Raw genomic sequence first — 13,963 nt, forward strand, 5'->3', positions numbered from 1 at the left:
AGGAAGGCACAGTCAAGAGTCAGTGATAGGATGTCAGGGGCCTGGATTCCTGATGAGATGAGTCTCCTTCATGTTAGTAGAGGATCTAGGTTTCCCATTGATTATTTCTGTCTTTTTCCTTCCAACAGAGAGAGAATGACTATCCGGACTCCCACGCCCGCTCATCCACTTCCTTTTGGATCCTGGAATGCTTAAAGCACCTTGGGGCCAACTTCCACCCCAGTGGGGTCCCCTGACTATATTACCACTTCCTAATCCTAACAGGGTCCCCTGGCTATGCATGTTACCCCACACGTACACACATAAATCATGGTGACCAGTGTGCTCTGCACTGGTTTCCGGTCCAATGTGCAGGTATGGACCTAAATATTTTCTAAGGATGGCTTCTGACCAAGAGTTGCATCAGACAGGGCAATCCCAGGCTGCCTCGATCTGTAATTCTGTTTTATGCACAAGATTGCCTTAACTAATCATTTCTGCATTTTCCTATTTATTCTCTATTAATCAGTGACCTCTCGCTCCATCTCAGGCGGATGCTTAGGCCAAGGAGCACAGGCTACAGTGCCACTAGTCCTTTATCTTTCTAGAATAATCACGATGAAAACTGAAAGAAAGAAAAGGCATAGTTTTCAATTATTCAACCTTAACCTCCTTTTGATTTCTGCTAATTTGCATATCTGGCTTACCCGATTTAGTGATTTCTCAAACCATCCGCAATGCAAGACCTAACCGTCCCTTAAACAAAAAAATCACATACCTCCCAAACACGTGGCGGTGCAAGGGGTGAACCCAGCGTACTCCCAGTCGTAAGTCATCTCGCTGTCCTGCTCCTGCTGGGAGGCGGCCAGCTCACGGGAGGTGGGGCTCTCATCACAGGGTTCCAGGTGGCAGGGCCGCTCGGTGGGCAGCCGGGGGCCTTCACACTCTTCCTCGGGTAGCTCGGTCTCCGTCTGCGTGAACGTCAGGAGCACGCGGCACTTCACCTCTCGCACCTGAACGCCCGGCCCACACGTGGTGCTGCAGGCGGACCAGGGCTCTGGAATGAACCTGCGTGAAACGGGGGAGCCCCGGGTGGGGGGAGGACACGGGCAGTCATTCAAGAGAGGCCACAAAAGGAGCGACAAGCATCCTATGAAGGAAAAAAGTAACTTCATCCAGAGGGAATTCAATATATTTGGAATGCTGTCCTTTTGTTGGTGCTCAAAAAGGTGTCGCTGACAAATGTTCCAACCCCGTCAGCCATGGAAAGAAATCTGCACCAGAGATACACTGAACTTTTGTACCCATTTTATAATTCAAATTCTGTGCTCTGACCTTTGCAGATCATCACTAAACAGTTTTCTTTAAGATCTGGTAATAAATAAACCATTGTGTAGAGATCATTTCTACTCTGATTTCTTTTATAATATGGAGATGTTCACCAGTATTTATTCAAGAAATCTTTATTGAGCTTACCCTTTCTTAACAGGCAGAGTTTTATTAAAATGTCTCGATATTTAGGAGCTAAACTGTAGGATAACAAATGCCTTCTGAAGAGTGGATGAAGCTTTAATATTCTTTTCTATTTAATATATAAATACACAAAACTTCTGAATCTTCTTGAAAATATCCCAGGTGTTGCCCAATCTGACTGAATAAAGCATTTATTTCTTATCCTGAATCATTATCCACTAAATCACAGGGTGTCACCCTTTTGGTCTGTAGACCAAAGGCCTACAAAGGTCAAATCCAGCCTACCTGTTAAGAATGATTTTTATAGTTTTCAATGGCTGGGGGGAAAAAAAAGAAGGATAATATTTTGTGTCATGTGAAAATGACATAAAATTCAATGTGTGTCCATAATTAAAGATTTACTGAATACAGCCACGATCACTTGTTCACCCATTGTTTACGGCTGCTTTTGTGTTACACGGCAGAACTGAGTGTTTGCAATATAGACTGTTTGGTCTGCAAAACCTAAAAGAGTTATTATCTGGCTCTTTACATAAAATGTTTACTGATTCCTGCACTGAATTTAAAACATAGATTCAACAGGGACATATATTTTAAAGATACTCTGAAGGAACACTTGCATCATAAGATATTAACAAGTAATAGGCTGGAAAGAGTGCGGTAATAGAATAAGTCTGGGAAACTTTGCTTTCAATAAGGTTGAATAGGTTTATTTACTGCAAAACTTTTCCAAAAACTATGATATGAATGCATACCATACATATTTAAGAGGGGAATATAATGGGCATCATTTCCTAAACTTAAGTGAATATACGCCTCTATTCATGGGATAATGTTGTACTAACTAACTTCAGAAAATGCTGCTGAGATGTTTGCTTAAAATGCAGTTCCAAGGCTTAATGTTTAAAATCTCAGAATGATATGGTTACAAGGGTCTCTCAGAGTCATTTAAGCTTCTTTCCCTAGATAAGGCTTCATTACAGTTGTACACAATAGCACATACCAATCAGCAGAATTGAAACACCATTGCTTTAGATGAGCCCAATAAAGAAATATCAATAACTCCTCCCTTTCCGCATTTTTGTTTCCTGGGTTGAAAATTGTTAGTGGGAAACTCTATTCTCTAATCCTCATTTTCCATGAAAGGTTTTGCTTAACTTCTCAGGATGGAGAGGTATTGGAGTAATATTTGCATGTTTACTCTGCTTGTTGCTTTCCCACGGTAGAACTGGAAAGGAGGAGACTGATTAAATTTAAGATGATGCATCCATAGAATGTAATAAGATGAGGTCATTTAAAAGAAGGAGGTGAGTCTATATGATTGATAAGGAATAGTCTTCTCTTGAAGACTGTTAAATGAAATAAGTGTGGGATATATATACTATGATCTTTTGTCTAAATACACAAAAGGGCATATATATATACACATATATAGTGTATATACTATATATAGTATATATTTATAGCTATATGTCTATATATGCTGATTTACATATAATTTCTCTTTTCAGGAAGCAATTGCAAGAGTTGGGAACTGGAGTGTGTAAAGGGAGGCTTTTACTTTTTGTTTTGCAGCTTTAAAATGTTTGAACTTTCTAACCATATGAATACGGTACTTCTATGATCATTAATATTTTTCTCTTTTGGCCTTTGTAATAAAAACTTAAAATTTGGGATTACGTTTTAATGGGAAGTAGATTTTTTTCATTCAGACTGGACTCCTGTGTCTTGTAGATTCAGAATCCTGAGAGGAAGGCTCACCTCAGTTCCCAACAGGGCAAATGATGGTTACACTTGATATTTTTCTAGGTGTCCTGGATCTTTCAAGTTGTTTTTCTGTTCAATTTTTTAATTAAAAAAAATTGGGGGGATGGTGGGATCTTAGTTCCCAGACCAGGGATAGAACCCGGGCCCTCAAAAGTGAAAGCACAGAGTCCTAACCACTGTACCACCTGGGAGTTTCCTCAAGTTGGTTTTCAAAGATCCTTTTAAGGGTCCTCTTAAAAAACAAATGTCAGAGCTGTCCAAATTAGCCATGAATGATTTGGGGGTGGTGATGTGGGGAGCCACAGCAACTCCAAAATGTATGCATCTTCTAGCATGATCTTCTTCTATGTATTATTTTTTATTTAAAGGAAAGACAGTATAGTGTTCATGCAGTTCTGAATCTTGTTTTGTTTTTGTTTCTCTCCCACAGTAATTTTTTTTAAAGAAAAGAATGGAGCGCAGTTGCACACAAGCATTTGAAGAGCAATGTCTGGGCACAACAAAACCAGAGAAACAGAGCATGTTCCCTATGTCTTTGCACAACAGAAGAACTTAAAAGAAGAGCAATTCACTAACATGAGAGCTTAGACACAAGATGACAAAACAACAGAATAAAATGGAAAACTATAGAGCTGAAGAAACAAACTATGAAACATAACATTATTAGAAACTAACAAATAATTCAGAACTAAGAAGAAAAACAGAAGAAATATAGCTGAAAATCAAATTAATGACATAGAAGCAAGACTTGGAAGTGAATGCAGTGTTGAGAGAGAGAGAAAGAGAAGCTTTTAAAGCAATTAGAGGGGTGAAAGGAGGGATGGGCTGCAAAGGAAGCTTTTGGGGTGATGGGAATGTTTTGTATCATGAATGGGGCTGGGGTTTTATGGTTGTGTACATCTGTTAAAACTCATCACTTTGAATAGACAGTGTTTGTATGTAAATTATACCTCTCTAAAATTGATTTTCAATGCAGTTTTTAGAGATAAAATGAGAGAGAACCTAAATAATCCAATACTGAAGACAACTGGATTCTTCAAGTAGAGGTTTCAACACATGAAACAGAAAAAAAGTGTTCACAAATAAAATATGCGAAAAATGTGCCTAAAATACAGCTTGGAAAGGTACGCTGTCTTCCAGGAAAAAGTGATGAAAAAATGATTCACATAAAAACCTAGAGCTTTCAGCAGAATAATGCCCCCCCAAAGATGTCCACACCCTAATTCCTAGAATTTATGAATATGTTACCTTACATTGCAAAAGGGATTTTGCAGATGTGATTAAGGTTATGACCTCAAGATAGGGAGATTATCCTAGTGGGCCTAATCTAATCATATGAGTCCTTAAAAACAGAGAAAATTCTCTGGCTGGAGTTAGAGAGATGCAGCAGAACCAGAGGCAAGAGAGATTCAAAGCATGAGAGGTACTCAGCCCGCTGTTCCTGGTTCCAAGATGGAAGAGGCCAGGAGCTGAGGAATGTAGGAGGCCTCCAGAAGTTGAGAACAACTCCTGGCCAACAGCCAGCAAGGAAATGGAGATTTCAGCTCCGCAAGTGCATGCGCCCGAATTCTGCCAACTCCCTGAAGGAGCCTGGGAGTGGATTCCACCCTAGGGCCTTCCGAGAAGCGTTCAGGCTGACAGACATCTTGATTTTAGCCTAGTGGGATCCAGAGAAACCAGTTGAATCTATTGGGTTTCTGACCTACAGAACGGTGAGATAATAAATTTGTGTTGTCTTAAAGCACTGTTTGTGTAGATGAATATACCTGGCTTAAGAAAGTAAAACTTTGGGGGCTTCCCTGGTGGCGCAGTGGTTGAGAGTCCGCCTGCCGATGCAGGGGACACGGGTTCGTGCCCTGGTCCGGGAAGATCCCACATGCCGCGGAGCGGCTGGGCCCGTGAGCCATGGCCGCTGAGCCTGCGCGTCCGGAGCCTGTGCTCCGCAGCAGGAGAGGCCACAACAGTGAGAGGCCCGCATACCACAAAAAAAAAAAAAAAAAAAAGTAAAACTTTGAGGATGAAGAAAGAATTGTATAAGCATTACAAAAAAAGTCCCTTATAAGAATAAAAAGTCAGGTGGACTTCAGACTCACAACATTCAAAACCAGAAAAGGATGGAGCAAAAGTTTTGAGAGAGAGAATCTGGGTCCCAAGAATATTATGTCCAGTCAAATTGTTACTCAAATACAAAGGCCATAATTTTCTGTAAAATAGGAACAGTAATGGTACCAACCTAATGGGGTTAGGTAAGGATTAAATGAGATGTCAGAGTGAAAAGTTCAATAATTACAACACAATAAAAAATGACAACTAACATTAATTGCATTATTATTCGTGTGAGATACTGTTCTATGTACTGCACATATATTTTATCATTTACTCATAACAACAACCCCATCAGGAAGTATTGTTATTATTCCCATTTTACAGATGAGGAAACTGAGGGTAATTTGTCAAAGGTTACAAAGTAGCTACTGGCGTTATCTTACCCTGCCTCAGCAGTGAGAGATCATAGGTGAGAGATGCATTTTAAGATCATCCAAGATGACAATAAAAGGATGCCAGGAAAATTCAACAATACTATTTGGGGGCATTTACTTTTCTTATTTCAAAAATGAATAAACAAACACCAATACCCACTTGATAAAATAATTCTTCGCTCTAAAAGAAGAATGTAAACTGTATTAGTGAAAGAAAAGCATATTTTGGGGAAAATATTATCAGAAACAGAAGGAAATGTATAGCATCTCCTTAAAATTTAATGACAATAAAATTCAAGGACGCATTCTACAAAACGAAAGATAAATGATGGGGTTAAGGAGTCAAAACATGGCTGGAAAAAAAACCTCTGGCTTGGTTGAGAAAAGACTGAAAAATACAAAACTAATGCAAAGTTTGCTCTATGACAGAAGAAAATCCAAATGAATAGTAGGAAATACATTCAATGAGGAGGAGGGCAAGTGCTTTTGTTTGAAGGGGAGGTGTGCTTCCAAAACATGGAGGAAAAAAGACAAAGAGGTGGGGGTAAATATCACATGTTAAAAATAGAGAAGAGATGCAATACAGACAGTTGGTGAACCTTTAGAATAAATAAGAAAAATAACAGAAAAGAGGCACAAATACAACAGAAGAAAACTTTCATGCACCCAAGAAAGATCTGAATCTATGTCTTAAAAGCCCTCACTGTTTACCAAAATTATTGAAAAGAAAGTAGAACCTGGACTTATTCTAGAAAAATCCTCTAATTTTAAGTATATGGGGAAAATCTTATATCTAAGCAGAAAAAAAAAAAAATGGTTCACAACACAAGGAGGAAGGACAGTTTAGGCGCAAATGTTTCCTTTTCAATATCCAGAGCCATATGTCCACAGTTTTAAGGAAAAAAAAAAGAAGATAGCTTATTAAACAAGAGTTCATATTCCTGCTCATTTGAGGGTATAAGAAAGGCATCCTTAAATATAGAGGGTCTTAGAGAGTATGCCATCTGTATAATCTCCCAGAAAAAAATGCACAAAGATCCCCTCCAATTTAATGAGAATTTCATTTTTAAAATTACTATGGGGGAAAAACAAAAAACAAAACAAGATTCAGCACTGCCTAACACTATAGTATCTTTGGTTTAAATTTTAAAAAGGAAATTTGACAGTAGAAATTAAATACCTTGAACGTGCCTATCTTCTGGCCCAGAAATTCCACCCCAGCAAATGTGTCCCAAGGAGACCATTAGAGATGAAGAGATGGGCAATTTGAGATTTGCTACAGTTTTATTTATCATAGTAAATAATTAGAAACAAACTGCAGACATCCAGAAAGAACTCTCTAAAAATGTAATCGTGATTACATCACTTGTTAAAAATCCTTAAATGGCTCTCACGGCCTCCAGATGAAGTCCAAATTCCTTTATGAACCATGGAAGACCTCCAAGACTTGCTTACTTTCCTAGCTGCCATCACCACCTACTTCTCCTCCAGCCCCCTCTCCACGCTTAGTACCTCAATGTCCAGGTGTGGCCCCCACAGGCCAGTTGGCCAACATGCAACCTCCGTACCTGACATGCTGTTCTGACATCTGTGTACGTCTTAGGGCATCATTTCATGTACCACCTCTCCCAGGAAGCCATCCCTGACCCCCTAAGCCTTACAATACCGTAATATAATCACTAACTTCTCTATCTGCCCTATTAGACCAACCTAAGGATGGGAGAGACTTGAATTCAGGTCTCCTAACATAAAGTTGGAGCTCTTCCTAGTATCCCATGCCAGAGAATCGCCATCCACCACTTAATAGCTCTGAAATGTTGGATAATTCCTTAATCTAGGCCTTTGTTCCCTCATCCCTAAAATGAAGCGAATAATAATGCCTCCTTACGGGGCCATTGGGAGAATTAAATCAGTTAATCCACATGCAACACTTAGAACACAGTCTGGAACAAAAGAAGTCCTCAATATTCGTTGTTTACTGCTGTTGTTGTGAGAAAAACAGCTGCCTGAAACATAACCTAATTTAATTTTAGCAAATACAAATAGCACAAATGCAGAAGCTAAAATAGCAATGAAGAAAATACACAAAGTGTTCTAAATCCTTGGTTCTCATATATGAAAAATGGGAGGGAGGGCAGCATGGCTAAGGAAGTGTTATGAATCCCGTAGAAAAACTAGGAAGGCTCCAGGGAAGAACTTTTAAAACAACAATGAACCGTATCAACTGTCAACACATTCCACAGCTGAAAGTTAAGAAGGTCAAAACTGCAGTTCCCTGGCTTAGCTTTATAAGCTATAATTTTTATTTTTCTAATTAAAAAGAAAAGCCTTTTGAACATCCACTTTCTATGTAAATTCAGAGCTCGGGCCATAGTTAACCACAGAGGCAGAAATATTTAGCTCCTCCAGGAGGGTTTGGGAGGCTTTCCTCAAGGGATCTGAAATACAGCTCACTGTCAACAAGCAAGCACCCCCAAACCACAAGAGACAGGGGTAATAAAAGGATGAACTGGAAGCTGAGATATGTTGTGGTTTTGTTTGGAAATCAAGGGAATGACTAGAGTCAGAAGTGGTAGGAGGAAACCATAAACTTCACACTAGACAGCCAGGAACAGGCCAGAAGCTGCCAGACAGTGTGAATTATAAAGGAAAATCGCAGAGAGACCACAGAGGGAAACAGGGAGGAAGGTGGAGGGAGGCAGCCGCTCAGACCCGGGAACAGGTGCTGGGGCCTCGGTTTTCCATGATGGGAAGAAAGAAGTGGTGTCCTACAGGAGGAAAGGGTGAACCAGCTTTGCACAGTGAATACGGACTGGAAGAGCCACCAGCAAAGTCGGGTGGGGCTGACAGTTCATGCAGGCTTGGGGATGGATACGGGGCTGGAACCCGCTAAGCTTACACGATATGGGCCTTTTCCAGTTAAGTAAAACAAACCGTATTTTCAGAACTTAAAAGGGACCCTCAGGACTATCTGACCCAATGGTTCCCAAATGTGGATGCACCCCACCCCCAGTCACCCAGCGTGCTTGCTAAAAACGCTGCTGACAAATCCACAGAGATGGAAGTAGAACAGAGATTACCAGGGGCTGAGGGTAGGAATAGGAGGGTGGGGAGTCAGTGTTTAGTGGGTACAGAGTTGGGGTTGGTGACGATGAGAAATTCTGGAGATGGATGGTGGTGACGGTTGCACAACAATGTCAATGGACTTAATATCAATGAACTGTACACTTAAAAAGGGTTAAAATGGTCCATTTTAGGTTATGTACATTTTACCACCATTTAAAAAATACCTGGCAGAGCCAAAAGAAAAAGAAAGTGCTGGTGACTGGGACTCACTCCCAGAATGTCTGACTTGGTGAGGTCCAGAAATCTGCATTTTAAATAGCACCACAGATGCTTCTACAGGAAGCAATTTGAGAACCACACTTTAAAAAGTGGTATTGTGGTTATCAAAAAAGATCTTTCTAGTTTAGAGCTACATACTGAAATATTTATGAATGAAATGGTATGCTGTCTGGGTGTGCTTCCAAAATGGCCCAGTGGGCTGGAGGTAGTAGTGCAGATGAAGCAAGAGTGGCCCCAAGTTGATAACTGTTGCAGGTGGGTGATGGACACATGGGGGTTCGTTACACTCTTCTCACCTCATTTATACAGCCTTGAAATTTTCCATAGCAAGGGAAAAAAAAAACCTTCTTAAAAACCAAGTTGGGGGGAGACCTTCAGCATGGTGGAGGAGTAAGACATGGAGATCACCCTCCTCCCCACAAATACACCAGAAATACATCTACACGTGGAACAACTCCTACAGAACACCTACTGACCGCTGGCAGAAGACCTCAGACCTCCCAAAAGGCAAGAAACTCCCCACGTACCTGGGTAGGGCAAAAGAAAAAAGAAAAAACAGAGACAAAAGAATAGGGACGGGACCTGCATCTTGGGGAGGGAGCTGTGAAGGAGGAAAAGTTTCCACACACTAGGAAGCCCCTTCGCGGGCGGACACTGCGGGTGTTGGAGCGGGGAGCTTCGGAGCCACAGAAGAGAGCGCAGCAACAAGGGTGCGGAAGGCAAAGCGGGGAGAGATTCCCGCACAGAGGATCAGTGCCGACCAGCACTCACCAGCCCGAGAGGCTTGTCTGCTCACCCGCCAGGGCAGGTGGGGGCTGGGAGCTGAGGCTCCAGCTTCGGAGGTCAGGGAGAAGACTGGGGTTGGCGGTGTGAACACAGACTGAAGGGGCTAGTGCACCACAGCTAGCTGGGAGGGAGTCTGGGAAAAAGTCTGGAGCTGCTGAAGAGGCAAGAGACCATTGTTTCAGGGTGCACCAGGAGAGGAGATTCAGAGCACTGCCTAAACAAGCTCCAGAGACGGGCGCAAGCCGCGGCTATCAGCGCGGACCCCAGAGACGTGCATGAGACGCTAAGGCAGCTGCTGCCGCCACCAAGAAGCCTGTGTGCAAACACAGGGCACTACCCACACCTCCCCTTCTGGGAGCCTGGGCAGCCCGCCACTGCCAGGGTCCCATGATCCAGGGACAACTTCCCCCGGGAGAACACAGGGTGTGCCTCAGGCTGGTGCAACATCACTCCAGCCTCTGCCGCCGCAGGCTCACCCTGCATTCCATACCCCTCTCCCCCCGGCCTGAGTGAGCCAGAGCCCCCTAATCAGCTGCTCCTTTAACCCCGCCCTGTCTGGGCAGGAACAGACGCCCTCTGGCGACCTACACGCAGAGGCGGGTCCAAATCCAAAGCTGAGCCCCAGGAGCTGTGGGAACAAAGAAGAGAAAGGGAAATCTCTCCCAGCAGCCTCAGAAGCAGCGGATTAAATCTCCACAATCAACTTGATGTACTCTCCAGCTCTGGAATACCTGAATAGACAGCAATCATCCCAAAATTGAGGCGGTGGACTTTGGGAGCAACTGTAGACATGGGGTTTGCTGTATGCAACTGACTCGTTTCTGGTTTTAAATTTATCTTACTTTAGTATTTAGAGTTTACTATCATTAGTATATTTGTTTATTGATTTGGTTGCTCTCTACCTTTATTTTTAATATATAGATATACATATATTTTTCCTTTTTCTCTTTTTGTGAGTGTGTATGTGTGTGCTTCTTTGTGTGATTTTGTTTGTATAGCTTTGCTTTTACCATTTGTCCCAGGGTTCAGTCTGTCCTTTTTTTTTTTTTTTTTTTAGTATAGCTTTTAGAGCTTGTTATCATTGGGGGATTTGTTTTTTGGTTTGGTTGCTCTCTTCTTTTTTTTATTACTTTTAAATTTTTTATTTTAGTAGCTTTATTTCTTTTTATTTTCTTTTCCTTCTTTCCGCCCTCCTCCCTCCTTCTCTCTCTCTCTCTCTCTTTCTTTCTTTCCTTCTTTTCTCCTTTTTCTTCTGAGCCATGTGGCTGACAGGGTCTTGGTGCTCTGGCTGGGTTTCAGGCCTGTGCCTCTGAGGTGGGAAAGGCAAGTTCAGGACATTGGTCCACCAGAGACCTCCCAGCTCCACATAATATCAAACAGCAAAAGCTCTCCCAGAGAGCTCCATCTCAACGCTAAGACCCAGCTCACTCAACAACCAGCAAGCTACAGTGCTGGACACCCCATGCCAAACAACTAGGAAGACAGGAACACAACCCCACGCATTAGCAGAGAGGCTGCCTAAAAGCAAAATAAGGTCACAGACACCTCAAAACACACCACCGGATGCAGTCCTGCCCACCAGAAAGACGAGATCCAGCCTCATCCATCAGAGCACAGGCACTAGTCCCATCCACCAGGAAGCCAACACAACCCACTGAACCAACCTTAGCCACTGGGGACAGACACCAAAAACAACGGGAACTACGAACTTGCAGCCTGCAAAAAGGAGACCCCAAACACAGTAAGTTAAGTAAAATGAGAAGACAGAGAAACACACAGCAGATGAAGGAGCAAGGTAAAAACCCATGAGACCAAACAAATGAAGAGGAAATAGGCAGTCTACCTGAAAAAAAATTCAGAGTAATGATAGTAAAGATGATCCAAAATCTTGGAAATAGAATGGAGAAAATACAAGAAACGTTTAACAAGGACCTAGAAGAACTAAAGAGCAAATAAACAATGACGAACAACACAATAAATGAAATTAAAAATTCTCTAGAAGGAATCAAGAGCAGAATAACTGAGGTAGAAGAACGGATAAGTGACCTGGAAGATAAAATAGTGGAAATAACTACTGCAGAGCAGAATAAAGAAAAAAAAAATGAAAAGAATTGAGGACAGTCTCAGAGACCTCTGGGACAACATTAAATGCACCAACATTCAAATTATGGGGGTCCCAGAAGAAGAAGAGAAAAAGAAAGGGACTGAGAAAATATTTGAAGAGATTATAGTTGAAAACTTCCCTAATATGGGAAAAGAAATAGGTAATCAAGTCCAGGAAGCACAGAGAGTCCCATACAGGATAAATCCAAGGAGAAACACACCGAGACACATATTAATCAAACTATCAAAAATTAACTACAAAGAAAAAATATTAAAAGCAGCAAGGGAAAAACAGCAAATAACATACAATGGAATCCCCATAAGGTTAACAGCAGATCTTTCAGCAGAAGCTCTGCAAGCCAGAAGGGACTGGCAGGACATATGTAAAGTGATGAAGGAGAAAAACCTGCAACCAAGATTACTCTACCCAGCAAGGATCTCATTCAGATTTGACGGAGAAATCAAAAGCTTTACAGACAAGCAAAAGCTAAGAGAATTCAGCACCACTGAACCAGCTTTACAACAAATGCTAAAGGAAATTCTCTAGGCAGGAGACACAAGAGAAGGAAAAGACCTAAAATAACAAACCCCAAAAATTAAGAAAAAGGTAATGAGAACATACATGTCGATAATTACCTTAAATGTAAATGGATTAAATGCTGCCACCAAAAGACACAGACTGGCTGAATGGATACAAAAACAAGACCCGTATATATGCTGTCTACAAGAGACCCACTTCAGACCTAGGGACATATACAGACTGAAAGTGAGGGGATGAAAAAAGATATTCCATGCAAAAGGAAATCAAAAGAAAGCTGGAGTAGCAATTCTCATATCAGACAAAATAGACTTTAAAATAAAGACTATTACAAGAGACAAAGAAGGACACTACATAATGATCATGGGATCAATCCAAGAAGATATAACAATTGTAAATATTTATGCACCCAACATAGGAGCACCTCAATGCATAAGGCAAATGCTAACAGCCATAAAACAGGAAATCGACAGTAACACAATAATAGTAGGGGACTCTAACACCCGCTTTCACCAATGGACACATCATCCAAAACGAAAATAAATAAGGAAACACAAGCTTTAGATGACACATTATACAAGATGGACTTAATTGATATGTATAGGACATTCCATCCAAAAACAACAGAATACACTTTCTTCTCAAGTGCTCATGGAAATTTCTCCAGGAGATATCATATCTTGGGTTACAAATCAAGCCTTGATAAATTTACGAAAATTGAATCATATCAGGTATCTATTCCGACCACAATGCTATGAGACTAGATATGAATTACAGTAAAAAATCTGTAAAAAATACAAACACATGGAGGCTAAACAGTACACTACTAAATAACCAAGAGATCACTGAAGAAATCAAAGAGGAAATCAAAAAATACCTAGAAACAAATGACAATGAAAACACGATGACCCAAAACCTATGGGATGCAGCAAAAGCAGTTCTAAGAGGGAAGTTTATAGGAATACAATACTACCTCGAGAAATAAGAAAAATCTCAAATAAACAACCTAACCTTACACCTAAAGCAATTAGAGAAAGAAGAACAAAACCCCCTCAAAGTTAGCAGAAAGAAAGAAATCATAAAAATCAGTTCAGAAATAAATGAAAAAGAAATGAAGGAAACAATAGCAAAGATTAATAAAACTAAAAGCTGGTTCTTTGAGAAGATAAAATTGATAAACCATTAGCCAGACTCATCAAGAAAAAAAGGGAGAAGGCTCAAATCAACAGAATTAGAAATGAAAAAGGAGAAGTTACAACTGACACTGAGACATACAAAGGAACCTGAGAGATCACTACAAGCAACTATATGCCAGTAAAATGGACAACCTGGAATAAATGGACAAACTCTTAGAAAAGCATAACCTTCTGTGACTAAACCAGGAAGAAATGGAAAATATAAACAGACCAGTTGCAAGCACTGAAAGTGAGACTGTGATAAAAATCTTCCAACAAACAAAAGCCCAGGACCAGATGGCTTCACAGGCGAATTC

General features: G+C 41.0%; 1 protein-coding gene across 1 annotated transcript in view; it reads right to left on the reverse strand.

Moving 5' to 3' along the window:
* Positions 1-13,963, reverse strand: part of ADAMTSL3 (ADAMTS like 3) — a 373,236-nt gene that overhangs the window by 127,406 nt on the left and 231,867 nt on the right. Inside the window, 1 exon segment of the mRNA XM_060157437.1 lies at positions 758-1,047. Within this exon segment, the coding sequence (XP_060013420.1) occupies positions 758-1,047 (290 nt within the window).

The sequence above is a fragment of the Lagenorhynchus albirostris genome, chromosome 1 (genome assembly GCF_949774975.1).
Source record: "Lagenorhynchus albirostris chromosome 1, mLagAlb1.1, whole genome shotgun sequence".
Taxonomy (NCBI): Eukaryota; Metazoa; Chordata; class Mammalia; order Artiodactyla; family Delphinidae; genus Lagenorhynchus; species Lagenorhynchus albirostris.